Genomic DNA, 17836 nt, shown 5'->3' on the forward strand with positions numbered 1-17836 from the left:
GGCTACAGGAGCGCAGTGCGCGTGTTTGGGGGCGGGGGTCTATGGCCGCGCAGTCTGAAAGACGCTTGGTGGATCGGCTTAATCCCTGCAGGAAGCAACGGGCTTTGGGGTCAGGACATACATGTGTGTGCATCCTGCTTGCCGCCTAGATGTGACACATTGACTCTCAGCCCAGTGTTTTGGTCTGTAAGATGGGTAATGCTGTATGCGGTCTGCAGTGAGGAGTAGAGGAATCTGATGTTAGTGGAAACACGGGACCACCTTCCTCAGGTCGGGCTGACACCCCCCCCCGCCCGCCCGCCCCGCCTTAAGCGTGCCTGGGTCCTCTATGCCTGCAACACAGATGACCACCGTACGTTGCTGGATAAGTGAGCAGTCGTTATTATCCTATTTGGCTATTCATTTGATGAGGAACACTACTGGGTTTTTCTTGGTGGTGGTATTATATTAGAATCTGTGGGGCACACACAAGGCTCCGATATTGACAGCATCTTCAGAGGACCCGAAGCTCACTAAGGAGGATTTGGTATTACCATAAATAAGTACGTAAAGAGGACCAGATTTAGAACCCAATGCTTAATGGAGAGTAGCATTGGAGCCAAGTTTAGTAAGAGAGCTGGACTTAGGGCTGTAGAAACGGTGACGATAGAAGAGAAACTGACATTCTGCGTGTGGGAGTTCAAAAAAAGTGAGGCAAGGAGGAAGCCCAGGGAACAGGAGGGAGTCCAGTGTGAGTGGAATGTACAGCGAATAGAATAGAGCTCAGGAGGTTGGAGGGGCCTTGAGCGTCAGGCTAGAGCTCCTGGAGACGTTAGAAAGATCATGACCCTTCAGAATTATTATTATTATTATTATTATTATTATTTTTTTTTTTTGAGACAAAGTCTTGCTCTGTCGCCCAAGCTGGAGTGCAATGGCGCGATCTCAGCTCCCTGCAATCTCTGCCCCCCGGGTTCAAGCAGTTCTCTGCCTCAGCCTCCTGAGTAACTGGGATTATAGGTGCCCGCTACCACGCCCGGCTAATTTTTGTATTTTTAGTAGAGACAGGGTTTCACCATGTTGGCCAGGGGGGTCTTGAACTCCTGACCTCATGATCCACCCGCCTCTGTCTCCCAAAGTGCTGGGACTACAGGCGTGAGCCACCGCGCCCGGCCCAGAATTTTTTACTCAGAGCTGTGTGTTGGGAAGAATCATCTGGCAGAGCATGGGTTGAAGTAGAGGAAGGCTAAAGGCAGGGAGAGGTAACTTGGTTTCCAGCTGTGATGGGAGTCATAGTCTGGGAAGGAGGGATTTTGAAAGTGGATTCATTAGTACTTGGGGACAGACAGGATGGGGAAAGTGGGAGAGGGAGGCAAAAATTACATCATGGTCCCATGGCATCTGGGACAGCTGTTATCGGCTGAAACACCCCAGAGCAGCTGTAAGGTGGGCACAGACGAGCTCAGTGTGGACCAAGTTGGGTTTAAGGGCCTGGTTGGATGTGGAGGGGGAGATGATCGAAGCCTTAGGGTGGAGAGAGATTGCCTTGGTAACATCATCAGGGTAGGCTGAAACCTTCAGGTAAGCAGAGAAGATCAGAAGTGTTTGAGACTGCAGTTCATTGTCACCAGGATCTTTGGAGGTTTCCCAAAGGTGTTAGAAAAAGAGGTGTTAGTAAGTGATAACCAGGGGTGGAGAAGAGCACAGGAACAGAGTTATTCAGACACCCGGTGTCTTGGGGGTCTCCTGCAGTGCCACTGGCTTCACCACGCGGTCAGACATTGGGCCCGCCCGTGATGCAAATGACCCTGTGGATGATCGCCATGCACCCCCAGGCAAGAGAACCGTTGGGGACCAGATGAAGAAAAACCAGGCTGCTGACGATGACGACGAGGATCTAAATGACACCAATTACGATGAGGTGAGTTGTGTCCGGCTTTCGTGGCTCCTCCAGCCAGTCTCTGGGAGCAGCTGACCTAACCAGTGTGTGTTGGTGTCTGTAATGAATGGCTTGGAGTGGCTCATGCATTTAAATTTTAGCTATTCATGGAACATCTTTACTGAGAGTGAGAGGGAGCAGGAAAAACACGGAGAAATGTGCACTTTTTGTCCCTCAGAAGAGATGTTCTTGCAGGTGTTAGGACCACTGCCTTGGCATTTCCTATTGGCCAGTCTTTTTTTTTTTTTTTGAGACGGACTTTCGCTCTTGTTGGCCAGGCTGGAGTGCAGGGGTGCGATCTCAGCTCACTGTGACCTCTGCCTCCCCAGTTCAAGCGATTCTCCTGCCTCAGCTTCCGAGTAACTGGGATTACAGGCATGCGCCACCATGCCTGGCTAATTTTGTATTTTTAGTAGAGACAGGGTTTCTCCATGTTGGTCAGGCTGGTCTCGAACTCCTGACTTCAGGTTGTCCACACGCTTCGGCTTCCCAAAGTGTTGGGATTACAGGCGTGAGCCACTGCGCCTGGCTGCCAGTCTTTAATGATAAAAACTTAAAGTGGAATTGGTGATAGTATTTGCTTTTTTTAGCTTTAGTGCTTGCCCTCTAAAAAGACATCTAAAGAAAAACTTCAGCTGACTGAATACTGATTAACTGTCTTCTAACAGATGACATTTTTCCTCTGAGGAAAATTTTTAAAAATAATTTTAGTTTTGAGGCCAGGCGCGGTAGCTCACACCTATAATCCCGGCACTTTGGGAGGCCGAGGTGGGCAGATCATGAGGCCAGGATATCGAGACCATCCTGGTTAACATGGTGAAACCCCATCTCTACTAAAACTACACAAAAATTAGCCGGGCATGGTGGCGTGTGCCTGTAGTCCCAGCTACTCGGGAGGCTGAGGCAGAAGAATGCTGTGAACCCGGGAGGCGGAGGTTGCGGTGAGCCAAGATTGTGCCACTGCACTCCAGCCTTGGCGAGAGTGCGAGACTCTGTCTCAGAAAAAAAAAAAAAAAATTAGTTTTGAAATAATTTTAAATTTGCAGGAATTTGCAAAAATAGTGCCCCCCCCAAAAAAGCTTCTGCACGTCTTTCACCAAGCTTCTCCCGATGTTTCATGACCTTAGTGCAGTTATTGAAACGAAGGAGTTAACATTGACACAGTACTATTAACTAATTTGTCAGTCGTATTTGCATTTCATGTTTTTCCATGAATGTCCGCTTTCTGGCTTAGGCTTAGTCCAGGATCCCCCATTGCATTTCGTCATGTCTCCTTGGTCGCTTCCAATTGGGGGGCTCCTCTGTCTTCCATGCCCTTGACGCTTGAAGAGTAGTCACCAGTTATATTGTGGACTGTCCCTTAATTTGGCTTCGTTGGCTGAAGAAAATAATTTAGCAAGTATTTCACAAGTAGAGATCTTCTCCGTTTCGCTGGTGGGGATGGTGTTGAAGGAAAAGCTGACCTCTACACGTGTTGTTTGCTTCTCAGTTTAATGGCTATGCTGGGAGCCTCTTCTCAAGTGGACCCTACGAGAAAGATGATGAGGAAGCAGATGCTATTTATGCAGCCCTGGATAAAAGGATGGATGAAAGAAGAAAAGAAAGACGGTAAAAGAAATTGTTGCCTTTCACAATATTTATCCAAGTTTAAAAAAAAGTTTTGTGGCCAGGCGCAGTGGCTCACGTGTGTAACCCTAGCACTTTGAGAGGCCGAGGTAGGACGATAGCTAGAGCCCAGGGGTTTGAGACCAGTGTGGGCAACGTAGCGAGACTTCATCTCTACAGATAATTTAAAAATTAGCCAGATGGTGCACACCTGTAGTCCCAGCTACTTGGGTGGCTGAGGTGGAAGGACCGTTTAAGCCCAGGAGGTAGAAACTGCAGTGAGCCATGATCATTCCAGCCTGGTTGGCATAGTGAGACCCTGTCTCAAAAAAAAAAAAAAAAAAAAAAAAAAAAAAGTTTTGTCTTGAATTGTTTTATATTTGGAGAAAAGTTGCAATAGTGTATGTGTGTCTGCTTAGCTTTTAGGCCACCTGAGGGTCTTGGTCTGTCGTAGCCATGCCTGGATAAGCACTGGGCTGTTACAGAACAGCCTTAGGGCCTGGGGGCTGCAGTGGAGAGCTTAAGAACTCTTAAGTTTTTCCAGAAATCAGCAGAATGTTGTGGATTACTTTTATGATACATCAGGGTTATCATCTTTGAAATGAAAAGGGCCTACTGACTTGATTATTATATGTTGAGTAATTTGCAAATGAATTAAAGATGTTAAATGACACATACAAGCTACCAAGATTGAACCATGAAGAAATCCCAAACCTGAACAGACCAATAAAAAGTAATGAGATCAAAGCTGTAACAGAAAGTGTCCTAGCAGAGAACATCTCAGGATCTGATTGCTTCATTGCTGAATTTTACCAAATATTTGAAGAAGAACTAATACCAATTCTACTCAGACTATTCTGAAAAATAGAGGAGGGAATACTTCCAAACTTATTCTACAGAACCAGTATTACCCTGATGCCAAAACCAGACAAAGACACACTGAAAAAAGAAAATGTTAGGACAGTATCCCTGATGAACACTGATGCAGAAATCAGCAGAATACTAGCAAAGCATATTCAACAACACATTAGAAAGATGGTTCATCGTCCGGGTGCAGTGGCTCACGCCTGTAATTCTAGCACTTTGGGAGGCCGAGGTGGGCGGATCATGGGTCATCTGAGGTCAGGACTTCAAGACCAGTCTGGCCAACCTAATGAAACCCAGTCTCTACTAAAAATACAAAAATTAGCCGGGCATGGTGGGTGGTGTACGCCTGTAATCCCAGCTACTTGGGAGGCTGAGGCAAGAGAATCGCTTGAACTCGGGAGGTGGAGGTTGCAGTGAGCCGAGGTCGCGACACTGCACTCTAGCCTGGGAGACGAGCAAGACTCCGTCTCAAAAAAAAAAAGATCGTTCATCATGACCAAGTAAGTGGCATTTTGCCCAGGGGATACAAGTGCAAGGGTGGTTCAACATATGCAAATTAATCAGTGTTATACATCATATCAACAGAATGAAGGACAAAAACCATATGATCTTTTTTTTTTTTTTTTTGAGACGGAGTCTCGCTCTGTTGCCCAGGCTGGAGTGCAGTGGTGCAATCTCAGCTCACTGCAACCTCCACCTCCCGGGTTCAAGTGATTCTCCTGCCTCAGCCTCCTGAGTAGCTGGGACTACAGTCGCCCGCCACCACGCCTGGCTAATTTTTTGTATTTTTAGTAGAGACGGGATTTCACTGTGTTAGCCAAGATGGTCTCGATCTCCTGACCTCATGATCCACCCGCCTCGGCCTCCCAAAGTGCTGGGATTATAGGCGTGAGCCACTGCGCCCGGCCTAATCATTTTAATTGATTCTGAAAACGCATTTGATAAGATTCAACATTCCTTGATGATAAAAACTCTCAAAAAACTGCATATAGAAGAAACATACCTCAGGCTGGGTGTGGTGGCTCACGTCTGTAATCCCAGCACTTTGGGAGGCCGAGGCAGGAGGACTGCTTGATCTCAGGAGTTTGAGACCAGCCTAGGCAAGAGGGTAATACCTTTTCTTTACAAAAAAATACAAAAATTAGCCAGGCTTCGTGGCACACACCTGTAGTCCTAGCTACTCAGGAGGCTGAGATGGGAGAATTACTTGAGCCCAGGAGGCAGAGGTTGCAGTGAGCCGAGATCATACCACCACACTTCAGCCTGGGCCACAGAGCGAGACCCTGTCTCAAAAAAAAAAAAAAAAAAAAAAAAAAGGGGAGCATAACACAATAAAAGCTATATACAGCTGGATGGGGTGGTTCACGCCTGTAATCACAGCCCTTTGGAAGGCCCAGGCAGGCAGATCATTTGAGGTCAGGAGTTTGAGACCATCCTGACCAACATGGTAAAACCCTGTCTCTACTAAAAATCCAAAGATTAGTTGGGTGTGGTGGCTCAGGCCTATAATTTCAGCTACTCAGGAGGTGGAGGTTACAGTGAGCCGAGATTGTGCCACTGCACTCCAGCCTGGGCAACACAATGAGACTGTGTCGCAAAGAAAAAAAAAAGCCACATATGGTAGGCCCACAGCTTGTATCATACTGAATGGGGAAAAACTGGAACGCAACAAGGATGCCCACTTTCACCACTGTGATTCAACATAGTACTGGAAGTCCTAGCTAGAGCAGTCGGACCAGAGAAATAAATAAAAGGGCATCCAGATTGGAAAAGAAGAAGTTAAATTATCCTTGTTTGCAGATGATGTGATCTTATATTTAGAAAACCCTAAAGACTCTACCAAAACACTATTGGAACTGACAAATTGATTAAAGTTGCAGGCTATGCCCCCAGGTGTGGTGGCTCACACCTGTAATCCCAGCACTTTGGGAGGCCGAGGCAGGTGGATCACCTGAGGTCAGGAGTTTGAGACCAGCCTGACCAACGTGGTGAAACCCTGTCTCTACTAAAAAAAATACAAAAGTTGCCAGGCGCTGTGACTCACGCCTGTAATCCCAGCACCTTGGGAGAGTGAGGTGGGTGGATCACTTGAGGTCAGGAGTTTGAGACCAGGCTGACCAACATAGTGAAACCCTGTCTCTACTAAAAATACAAAAATTAGCTGGGTGTAGTGGCACACGTCTGTAATCCCAGCTACTCAGGAGGCTGAGGCAAGAGAATTGCTTGAACCTAGGAGGCAAATGTTGTAGTGAGCTGAGATTGCACCACTGCACTCCAGCCTGAGTGACGGGGCAAGACTCTGTCTCAAAAAAAAAAAAAACCCAAAAAACAAAAATTAGCCGGGTGTGGTGGCGCACTCCTGTAGTCCCAGCTAGTTGGGAGGCTGAGGCAGGAGAATCGCTTGAACCCAGGAGGTCGAGGTTGCAGTGAGCTGAGATTGCACCACTGCACTCCAGCCTGGGTAACAGAGTGAGACTCCATCTTAAAATAAAAGAAAATATCCATACTACCCAAAGTAATTTACAGATTCAATGCAATCCATATCAAAATACTGGGGACATTATTAACAGATAGTGAAAAAATAGCCAGATGCAGTGGCTCATGCCTGTAATCCCAACTCTTTGGGAGGCTGAGGCAGGTGGATCACTTGAGGTCAGCAGTTCGAGACCAGCCTGGCTAAACCCCATCTCTACTAAAAATACAAAAATTAGTTGGGCATGGTGACGGGTGCCTGTAATCCCAGCTACTTGGGAGGCTGAGGCAGGAGAATCACTTGAACCTGGAAGGCAGAGGTTGCAGTCAGCTGAGATCGTGCCATTGCACTCCGGCCTCGGCAACAGAGTGAGACTCCGTCTCAAAAAAAAAAAAAAAAAGAAAAAGAAAAAGGAAAAGAAAAAATAATTCTAAAATGTACATGGAGCCAAAAAAGACCCAGAATAGGCAAAGCTATCCTGAGCAAAAGGAACAAAACTGGAGGAACACTTGACTTCAAATTATACTACAGAGCTGTAGTAACAAAAACAGCATAGTACTGGCAGGAAAACAGACATATAGACCAATGGAACAGAATGGACCCAGAAACAAATAGGTACCTCTACAGTGAACTCATTCTTGACAAAGGTACCAGGAATATTTATTGGGGAAAAGACAATCTCTTCAATAAATGGTGCTGGAAAAACTGGATATCTATATACAGAAGAATGAAACTAGACCCCTCTCTGTCACCACATACAAAAATCAAATTAAAAGACTTTAAGACCTCAAACTGAAACTACTAGAAGAAAACATTGGAGAAACTCTACAGGACATTGGACTAGGCAAAGATTTCTTGAGTAATACCCCACAAGCACAGGCAACGAACGGAAGCCAGGTGTGGTGGCTCGCTCCCGTGAGCCAAGAGTGCGCTACTGCACTCCAGCCTGGGCCACAGAGACTCTCAAAAAGGAAAAAAATAAAAAGTTCTCATTATAGAATATTAGGAAAATAAGAGTAAGTATGGGTAAAAGCATAACATTTATTCATAAGTCTAGAAAGTAACAGTTAACATTTTGGCTCATTTCCTCTTTCCGTTGCTTTTTTTATCTTGGCTCACTGCAACCTCTGCCTCCCGGGTTCAAGCAATTCTCCTGCCTCAGCCTCCCAAGTAGCTGGGATTACAGGTGCCTGCCACCACGCCTGGCTAGTTTTTGTATTTTAGTAGAGACGGGGTTTCACCATGTTGGCCAGGATGGTCTCAAACTCCTGGCCTTGTGCTCCATCCACCTCGGCCTCCCAAAGTGCTGGGATTATAGACGTGAGCCACTGCGCCCAGCTCTGTTGCTTTTTATACATGTAATCATAACTTCCTGTGATGTATGTAGAATTTTTTTTTTGAAGATAATTTTAGAATAGTAAAATATAGTTCTTCTGGAATTTTATTTATTTTTTATTTTTTTGAGTCTCCCAGGCTCAAGTGATTCTTCTGCCTCAGCCTCCCAAGTAGCTGGGATTATAGGCACGTGCCACCACACCTGGCTAATTTTTGTGTTTTTAGTAGAGACAGGGTTTTACCATCTTGGCCAGGCCGGTCTTGAACTCCTGACCCCAAGTGATCCACCCGCCTCAGCCTCCCAAAGTGTTGGAATTACAGGTATGAGCCACCGTGCCCAGTCTTGCCACACACTTTAAACAACCAGATCTTACGTGATGTAAACTTGCTGCCTCGAGGACAGCACCAGGCCATCAGGGGTCTGCCCTCAAGACTCAAGTGGCCTCCCACCAGGCCCCACCTCAAACATTGGGAATTATAATTCAGCATGAGATTTCATGGGGACACAGATGTAAACCATATCCTTTGGCCTCCCAGAGTGCTGGGATTACAGACATAAGCCAATGTGCCTGGCCTGGACATCTTTTTAGAAGCTCGTTATTAAATCATTGTGCATAAATTTTATACCTATAGTAATTAAACGTGAATGGCATTGCGTTTCACTTTTTTTTTTTTTTGGATACAGGATCTTACTCTGTCACCCAGGGTGGAGCGCGGTGGATCTCACTCTGTCACCCAGGGTGGAGTACGGTGGATCTCACTCTGTCACCCAGGGTGGAGTACGGTGGCTTGATTATAGCTCCCTGCAACCTTCAATTCCTGGCTCAAGCGATTCTCCTGCTTCAGCCTCCCAGGTAGCTGGGATTACAAGCACGTGCTACCACACCCAGCTAATTTTTCTTTTTTCTTTTTTTTTTTTTGAGATGGAGTCTCACTCTATTGCCCAGGCTGGAGTGCAATGGCGCGATCTCGGCTTACTGCAACCTCCGCCTCCAGGGTTCAAGTGATTCTCCTGCCTCAGCCTCCCAAGTGGCTGGGATTACAGGCATGCACTGCCACGCCCGGCTGATTTTTGTAGAGATGGGTATTTTTAGTAGAGACGGGGTTTCACCAATGTTAGCCAGGCTGGTCTTGAACTCCTGCCCTTGTGATCTGCCTGCCTTGGCCTCCCAAGGTGCTGGGATTACAGGCTTGAGCCACCACGCCAGGCTCACACCCAGCTAATTTTTGTCTATGTTGCCCAGGCTGGTCTTGAACTCCTGGCCTCAAGTGATCCACCTGCCTCCCCTAACCTTGGCCTCCCAAAGTGCTAGGATTACAGGCATGAGTTACTACACTCAGCCCTACATTTTAAAAATTGATTGGAACCTCCAGGGTTAATGCATTTTTAAAAACATCAGGCTGGGTGCAGTGGCTTACATGTGTAATCCTAGTACTTTGGGAGGCCAAGGCAGGAGGATCACTTGAGTCTAGGAGTTCGAGACCAGCCTGGGCAACATGGTGAAACCCTGTCTCTACAAAAACAAAATTAAAATTAGCCAGTTGCATATGCCCGTAGTTCCAGCTACATTCCCAAGGCTGAGGCAGGAGCATCGCTTGAGCCTAGGAATTAGAGGCTACAGTGAGCTATGCTTATACCACTGTGCTCCAGCCTGGGCAACAGACCAAGACCGTGTCTCTAAGACAAAAACAAAACAAAAAACAGCAGGTGACATGGACCCGTGTAGAAAGTCATTAAATTAAATGTTTTTAAAAAGTAGTGTACTTGGCCGAGCACGGTGGCTCACACCTATAATCCCAGCACTTTGGGAGGCTGAGGCGGGCAGATCATGAGGTCAGGAGATCGAGACCATCCTGGCCAACATGGTGAAACCCCGTCTCTACTAACAATACAAAAATTAGCTGGGTGTGGTGGTGCATGCCTGTAATCCCAGCTACTCAGGAGGCTGAGGCACGAGAATCACTTAAACCCAGGAGGCGGAGGTTGCAGTGAGCTGAGATCGCACCACTGCATTCCAGCCTGGTGACAGAGCGAGACTGTCTCAAAAAAAAAAAAAAAAAAAAGTAGTGTACTTATTAAAACTTTTTATTCTGAAAACTGTCATAATACAAACAAGTAGGAAGAACAGTACTGTGAATACCGTATCCTCACACGTAGTCTCAACACCGAAGTACAATTACATGGGTGATGTTCTGGCACATAGAGCTGTGCAGCTGAGCTGAGTTGGTTAGAGGTGAACTATTTACTTGGAAGAGAAGGAAGCAAGGAGGGAAAGGTGGGATGAGTTGAGTAGAGTGTTTGGAGCGTTTGGTGGTAACGAGGATAGTTACTGCTTTTCCTTGTAGGTGTTTTTTTGTTTTGTTTTTTTTTTGCGACAAGGTCTCGCTCTGTCGCCCAGGCTAGATTGGCTCACTGCAACCTCCACTTCCTGGATTCAGATGATTCTCCTGCCTCAGTCTCCCAGGTAGCTGGGGATTACAGGTGCCCACCACCATGCCCAGCTAATTTTTATTTTTATTTTTTTGAGACGAAGTTTCACTCTTGTCACCCAGGCTGGAGTGCAATGGCATGATCTTGGCTCCCTGCAACTTCCACCTCCCAGGTTCAAGCAATTCTCCTACCTCAGCCTCCTGAGTAGCTGGGATAACAGGCATGCGCCACCACGCCTGGCTAATTTTCATATTTTTAGTATAGATGGGGTTTTACCACATTGGCCAGGCTTGAACTCCTGACCTCAGGTGATCTGCCCACCTCGGCCTCCCAAAGCGTTGGGATTACAGGCGTAAGCCACCACGCCTGGCCTTCTTAGGTGTTTATGGGATGGTCCTACCCTTGGGATTTTGTGAATTTTCAAGCAGTAAATATACACATGTCCAAATGGAGGTATTTAGATCAAAGTAAGATCTTTTTTTTTATTTTAATGAATTTCTGCATGTTTTTATTTGGTGGATAATTGAATTAGTAGACTTACGAATGTATTTATATTTATTTATTTAGAGGCAGAGTCTCTCTGTGTTGCCCAGGCTGGAGTGCAGTGGTGCGATCTCCGCTCACTGCACCCTCTGCCTCCTGGGTTCAAATGATTCTGCCTCAGCCTCCCAAGTAGCTGTGATTACAGGTGTGTGCTACCATGCCCAGCTAAGAATGTATATTCATAGTTACCTTAAAATATATTTGATTTGGGCTGGGCGTGGTGGCTCACACCTGTAATCCCAGCACTTTGGGAGGCCAAGGTGGGTAGATCACAAGGTCAGGAGTTCGAGAACAGCCTGGCCAGGATGGTGAAACCCCGTCTCTACTAAAAACACAAAAATTAGCTGGGAGTGGTGGCAAGCACCTGTAATCCCAGCTACTTGGGAGGCCGAGGCAGGAAAATCACTTAAACCCAGGAGGTGGAGGTTGCAGTGAGCTGAGATTGCGCCACTGCACTTTAGCCTGGGTGACAGAGCAAGACTCCATCTCAAAAAAAAAATATGTGTGTGTGTGTGTGTATGTATATGTATATATTTGATTTAGCTACTAAGAGTATGGAATTGTTCTTTTTGGTGATTTAATTGAGATGGATAATAAATTTGCTTCAGAACAGACATGCAGTGTTTCTGATGTGTGCATGTTTTATTTCCTAGGGAGCAAAGGGAGAAAGAAGAAATAGAGAAATATCGTATGGAACGCCCCAAAATCCAACAGCAGTTCTCAGACCTCAAGGTGAGCCGATGAAGCGGTGAGTGGTGTGCGGTTTCTAACGCTCTCACCCTAACCCGCAGAGGCTCAGACTGCTCTTACGTGGAATTTATGAGACTTTACGTTTTTAATTTAGGGGGTCATTGCTTAGAAGAAGAAAGTGTTTGCTTCAGTATGTTTAATTATATGTGTGTAAAAAAAAAACCCTTCCCCTACTGTAAAAGGTAGGACAAATGAACTTATTTTCTTTGTAATTTTGACTCCATTTATACCTAAGATTTCCTTTTTTTTTTTTTTTTTGGAGGCAGCCTGGCTCTGTTGCCCTGGCTGGAGTGCAGTGGCGTGGTCTCAGCTCACTGCAACCTTCACCTCCTAGGTTCAAGCAATTCTTGTGCCTCAGCCTCCTAAGTAGCTGGGATTACAGGTGCCTGCCACCATGCCCGGCTAATTTTGTATTTTTAGTAGAGATGGGGTTTCTCCATGTTGGTCAGGCTGGTCTTGAACTCCCGACCTCAGGTGATCCGCCCGCTTTGGCCTCCCAAAGTGCTGGGATTACAGGCATGAGCCACCGTGCCCGGCCTAAATTGATTTTTCTAAGTGAAGTAGAAAACTATTTTTGGGGCTGGGTACAGTGGCTCACATCTGTAATCTCAGCACTTTGGGAGGCTGAGGTGGGAGGATCACTTGAGCCCAGGAGTTTGAGACCAGCCTTGGGGAGAACCTGTCTTTACAAAAAATAAAAACTTAGCCAGGCATGGTGGCCCACGCTTGTGGTCCCAGCAACTTGAGAAGCTGAAGTGGGAGGATCACTTGAGCCTGGGAGGTTGAGGCTGCAGTGAGCTGTGATTGTGCCACTGAATCCAGCCTGGGCAACAGAATGAGACCCATCTCAAAACAAAAGTAAAAAGCAATTGCTGCATCAAAATCCCTTCTAAAGCTTGGTGAGGGGTGAGAGAGGGCATGGTTCTACCTGGGCACATGAAATTCTGTCAGAGAATTAATGTTTTTGGGGGCTGGATATTTCCAGAGGAAGTTGGCAGAAGTCACAGAAGAAGAGTGGCTGAGCATCCCCGAGGTTGGCGATGCCAGAAATAAACGTCAGCGGAACCCACGCTATGAGAAGCTGACCCCTGTTCCTGACAGTTTCTTTGCCAAACATTTACAGACCGGAGAGAACCATACCTCAGTGGATCCCCGACAAACTGTGAGCTTCCAAAAAAGGGCACATGTGGCCCATTTAGTCTTGTTAGATCAGTGGCAGGAATGGTGGGTGGTGTTGGATTCAATGCTTCTGCAGGTCATGGCTATGCTGTGGCCGAGTCTGTCTGCACAGCTGTGCATATGTCAGGCCACTGGGGAAGTATTTCAGAGAGTAAATTTCTTCGGCATGCAGTGCAAACCGTTGTTTTATTCTTGCCTTTCCTCTCTTCCCCTCCAGCAATTTGGAGGTCTTAACACACCCTATCCAGGTGGACTAAACACTCCATACCCAGGTGGAATGACGCCAGGATTGATGACACCTGGCACAGGTGAGCTGGACATGAGGAAGATTGGCCAAGCGAGGAACACTCTGATGGACATGAGGCTGAGCCAGGTGAGTTTGTCACACAGCATTTTCCTGTGGACAGGTTTAGACAGGTTAATTTTGTTTTGTTTTCTTTTTCTCCTTCTTCTTCTTCTCCTTTTTCTTCTCCTTCTTCTCCTCCTCCTCCTCCTCCTTCTTCTCCTTCTCCTTTTTTTTTTTTGGCTTGATTTTTGCCTGAATAATTCTGCAGATTTTTAAAATTTTGACCCAGAGTCTTGCTGTGTCACTCAGAGGCTGGAGTGCAATGGCGTGATCTTGGCTCACTGCAACCTCCACCTCCTGGGTTCAAGTGATTCTCCTACCTCAGCCTCCTGAGTAGCTGGGATTACAGGTGCCCACCACCACACCCGGCTAATTTTTGTATTTTTTGTAGAGACGGGGTTTCACCATGTTGGCCAGGCTGGTCTTGAACTCCTGACCTCAGGTGATCTGTCTGCCTTGGCCTCCCAAAATGCTGGGATTACAGGTGTGGCCACTGCACTTGGCCTTTTTTTAAAATATAAAATAATAATTTTTTAAAAAGTGTGTTTTTTTCCTGCCTCTCAGTAAATTGTCTTGTGGCCCTGCATGGAACATGTACTTTGATCTGGAGACTAGGTGCTCTAGACACCAGTGAAGTACAGAACTCTTTCTGATATGCATATCAGATACCACGAAGGAACATACTACTTTTGGCCTGGCCAACATGGTGAAACCCCGTCTCTACTAAAAATACAGAAATTGGCCAGCTGTGGTGGCGGGCGCCTGTAATCCCAGCTACTTGGGAGGCTAAGGCAGGAGAATTGCTTGAACCCGGGCGTTGGAGGTTGCAGTGAGCCAAGATTGCACCAGTGCACTCCGGCCTGGGCAACAGAGTGAGACTGTCTCAAAATAAAAAACAAAAACAAAAACAAAAAGTGGCACAATCATGGCTGGCTACATACAGCCTTGACCTCCCTGGGCTAAGGCGATCCTTCCACCTCAGCCTACCAAGTAGCTGAGATTACAGGCATGTGCCACCATACCCAACTAATTTTTGTATTTTTTGTTGAGATGGGGTGTCACTAGGTTGCCCAACCTGGGCTGGAGCTCCTGGGCACAAGTGATCTGTCCTCGCTGGCCTCACAAAGTGCTGGGATTACAGGTGTGAACTACCATGCCCAGCCTGAAATTTGTTTACATAGAAATTGTAAAACTTTTTGGGCCAGGCACTCATGCCTGTAATCCTAGCACTTTGAGAGACCAAGGTGGGAGGATTGCTTGAGGTCAGGAGTTCAAGACCAGCCTGGGCAACATGGTGATGGTGAGACTCTGTCTCTACAAAAACTAAAAGAAATAGCTGGGCCTGGTGGTGCCTGTAGTCCCAGCTGTTCGAGAGGCTGAGGTGGAAGGATTGCTTGAGCCAGGGAGTTTGAGGCTGCCATGAGCTGTGATCGCGCCTCTGCACACCAGCCTGGGTTACGGAGTGAGACTGTCTCAATAAATAAATAAAACTGTCACAGTAATTTTTTTGTGGTAAAATATATGTAACACAGAATTTACCATTTTAATCATTCTTGACTGTACATACCTTCACTGACATAATTATGTTCATGTTGTTATACAACCTCATCACCATTCATCTCCAGAACTGTTTTCATCTTCCCAAATTGAAACTCCGTACCTGTTAAACACTGAGTCCCCGTGCCCTTTCTCCCCAGCCCCTGGCACCCACCGTTCTCTCTGTTTCTATAAATGTCACTACTCTCTGGATCTCATATGACTGGAATCATACAGTATTTACCTTACTGTGACAGGCTTATTTCAATTAGCTCATGGTGCAGCGTGCGTCAGCATGTTCTTTTTTTTTTTTTTTTTTTTTGAAACAGAGTCTCTCTCTGTCACCCAGGCTGGAGTTCAATGGCATGGTCTTGGCTCACTGCATTCTCCGCCTCTCGGGTTCAAATGATTCTCCCACCTCAGCCTCCCAAGTAGCTGGGACTACAGGTGTGCACCACCAAGCCCAGCTAATTTTTTTTTTTTTTTTTTTTTTGAGACGGAGCCTGGCACCGTCGCCCGAGCTGCAGTGCAGTGGTGTGATCTCGGCTCACTGCAACCTCCACCTCCCGGGTTCAGGTGATTCTCCTGCCTCAGCCTCCCGAGTAGCTGGAACTATAGGCGTGTGCCACCACGTCTGGCTAATTTTTGTATTTTTAGTAGAGACGGGGTTTCATCATGTTGGCCGGGATGGTCTTGATCTCCTGACCTCGTGATCCACTCGCCTCAGCCTCCCAGGATGCTGGGATTAGAAGTGTGATTTTTTTGTATTTTTAGTAGAGATGGGATTTCACCATGTTGGCCAGGCTGGTCTCGAACTCCTGACCTCCAGTGATCCACGTGGCTCGGCCTCCCAAAGTGCTGGGATTACAGGCATGAGCCCCGGCGCCCCGGCCAGCATGTTCTCAGTTTAAGGCAGGATGAGACTTGACTCTTTGGTGTGTGTGGACCACATTCGCTCATCTGATGAGACTTGACTCTTTGGTGTGTGTGGACCGCATTCGTTCATCTATGTAGACCGCATTCGCTGACCTGTTTATTCGCTGATGGACACTTGGACCACTTTCACCTTTTGACTATTGTGAATAATGCTGCTGTGAATACGGGTGTACAGATATTTGTCAGAGACCCTGCTTTCTATTCTTTCTTTTTTAATAAAAATTTTATTTTATTTATTTATTTATTTTTGAGACGGGGTCTTGCTCTGTCACCCAGGCTGGAGGGAAGTGGCGTGATCTCGGCTCACTGCAGCCTCTGCCTCCCAGGTTCATGTGATTCTCCTGCCTCAGCCTCCTGAGTAGCTGGGACTACAGGCATGTGCCACCACGCCTGGCTAATTTTTGTATTTTTAGTAGACACGGGGTTTCACCATCCTGGCCAGGCTGGTCTCGAACTCCTGATCTTGTGATCCACCCACCTTGGCCTCCCAAAGTGCTGGGTTTACAGGCGTGAGCCACCACGCCTGGTCAAAAATTACACTTTTTTTTGTAGAGACAGAATCTTGGGAGGCTGAGGCAGGAGGATTCCTTGAGCCCAGGAGCTGGAGGCTGCACTGAGCTATGATTGCCACTGCACTCCTGCTTGGGTGACAGAGTGAGACCCTGTCTCAAAAAAATAAATAAAAATATAGATCTTGGCCAGGCGCGGTGGCTCACGCCTGTAATCCCAGCACTTTGGGAGGCCGAGGCGGGCGGATCACGAGGTCAGGAGATCGAGACCGTCCTGGCTGACACGGTGAAACCCCGTCTCTACTAAAAATACAAAAAAATTAGCCAGGTATGGTGGCGGGCGCCTGTAGTCCCAGCCACTCGGGAGGCTGAGGCAGGAGGATGGCGTGAACCTAGGAGGTGGAGCTTGCAGTGAGCCGAGATCGCGCAACTGCACTCCAGCCCGGGCGACAGAGCGAGACTCCGTCTCAAAAAAAAAAAAAAAAAAAATAGGTCTTTTTCCATACAGAAGAAATTTGTTATTATCACAAGGTGTTGTCTGAGTGAAATGAAGGCTGTTTTCCTTCTTCTGACTGCTCTCTCAGGGTTGTGGGAGGGGCACCAGGGACCCTCTGAGAACTTTGTTTTGCACCTGCTCATGTCCAGCTGACTCTTAGCTTGGCCTGTCTCACAGGTGTCTGACTCCGTGAGTGGACAGACCGTCGTTGACCCCAAAGGCTACCTGACGGATTTAAATTCCATGATCCCGACACACGGAGGAGACATCAAGTGAGTGCTTTGCAGAATCGCTGGGCTGGGATGGAGACTCTAGTTGCCTAGGGTATTTTGGATTTTATATGGACAGCATGCTGTCAAAATGGGACATGGCGGTTCTAAGAAATGTAAAGTGGAGTAGTTTGGTTTTTCCATTTGAAATGTATCTGTATCCATTCATTGCGTACACTCAATGTGTTACATATGATACTGCAAAGTCCCTGCCTGTGCTGGGCAGGAAAGCAGCTGGCTGTGTCCCACATGTCCCATCTGGACCTTTGGTTCTCAGCGTTTGTCTGCGGGGAGGCTACACAGGCTTGGAATAGTGCGCACTGAGGTTTTGAGTTGGTTTGTGTAACTCAGGACATCAGGACTGATAGTTCTTACATTGTGACTGTGAAGTGGGTGCCTTCATCCCAGGTCTCGGGTGCACCCCTGACAGCATGGCCTGATGCCGTGTGCACTCTCCCTCTCGTAGTGATATCAAGAAGGCGCGACTGCTCCTCAAGTCTGTTCGGGAGACGAACCCTCATCACCCGCCAGCCTGGATTGCATCAGCCCGCCTGGAAGAAGTCACTGGGAAGCTACAAGTAGCTCGGAACCTTATCATGAAGGGGACGGAGATGTGCCCCAAGGTGAGGTGTTTCCTGGGAGG

At 47.1% G+C, this 17836-nt stretch overlaps 1 protein-coding gene across 1 annotated transcript in view; it reads left to right on the forward strand.

Moving 5' to 3' along the window:
• Positions 1-17836, forward strand: part of PRPF6 (pre-mRNA processing factor 6) — a 49946-nt gene that overhangs the window by 363 nt on the left and 31747 nt on the right. The window contains exons 2-8 of the mRNA XM_016938284.4: positions 1732-1900; positions 3408-3526; positions 11826-11904; positions 12908-13084; positions 13319-13474; positions 17102-17196; positions 17660-17816. Coding sequence (XP_016793773.1) covers positions 1732-1900; positions 3408-3526; positions 11826-11904; positions 12908-13084; positions 13319-13474; positions 17102-17196; positions 17660-17816 — 952 coding nt within the window. The remainder of the gene's footprint in view (positions 1-1731; positions 1901-3407; positions 3527-11825; positions 11905-12907; positions 13085-13318; positions 13475-17101; positions 17197-17659; positions 17817-17836) is intronic.

This window comes from Pan troglodytes, chromosome 21, assembly GCF_028858775.2.
Source record: "Pan troglodytes isolate AG18354 chromosome 21, NHGRI_mPanTro3-v2.0_pri, whole genome shotgun sequence".
Classification (NCBI taxonomy): domain Eukaryota; kingdom Metazoa; phylum Chordata; class Mammalia; order Primates; family Hominidae; genus Pan; species Pan troglodytes.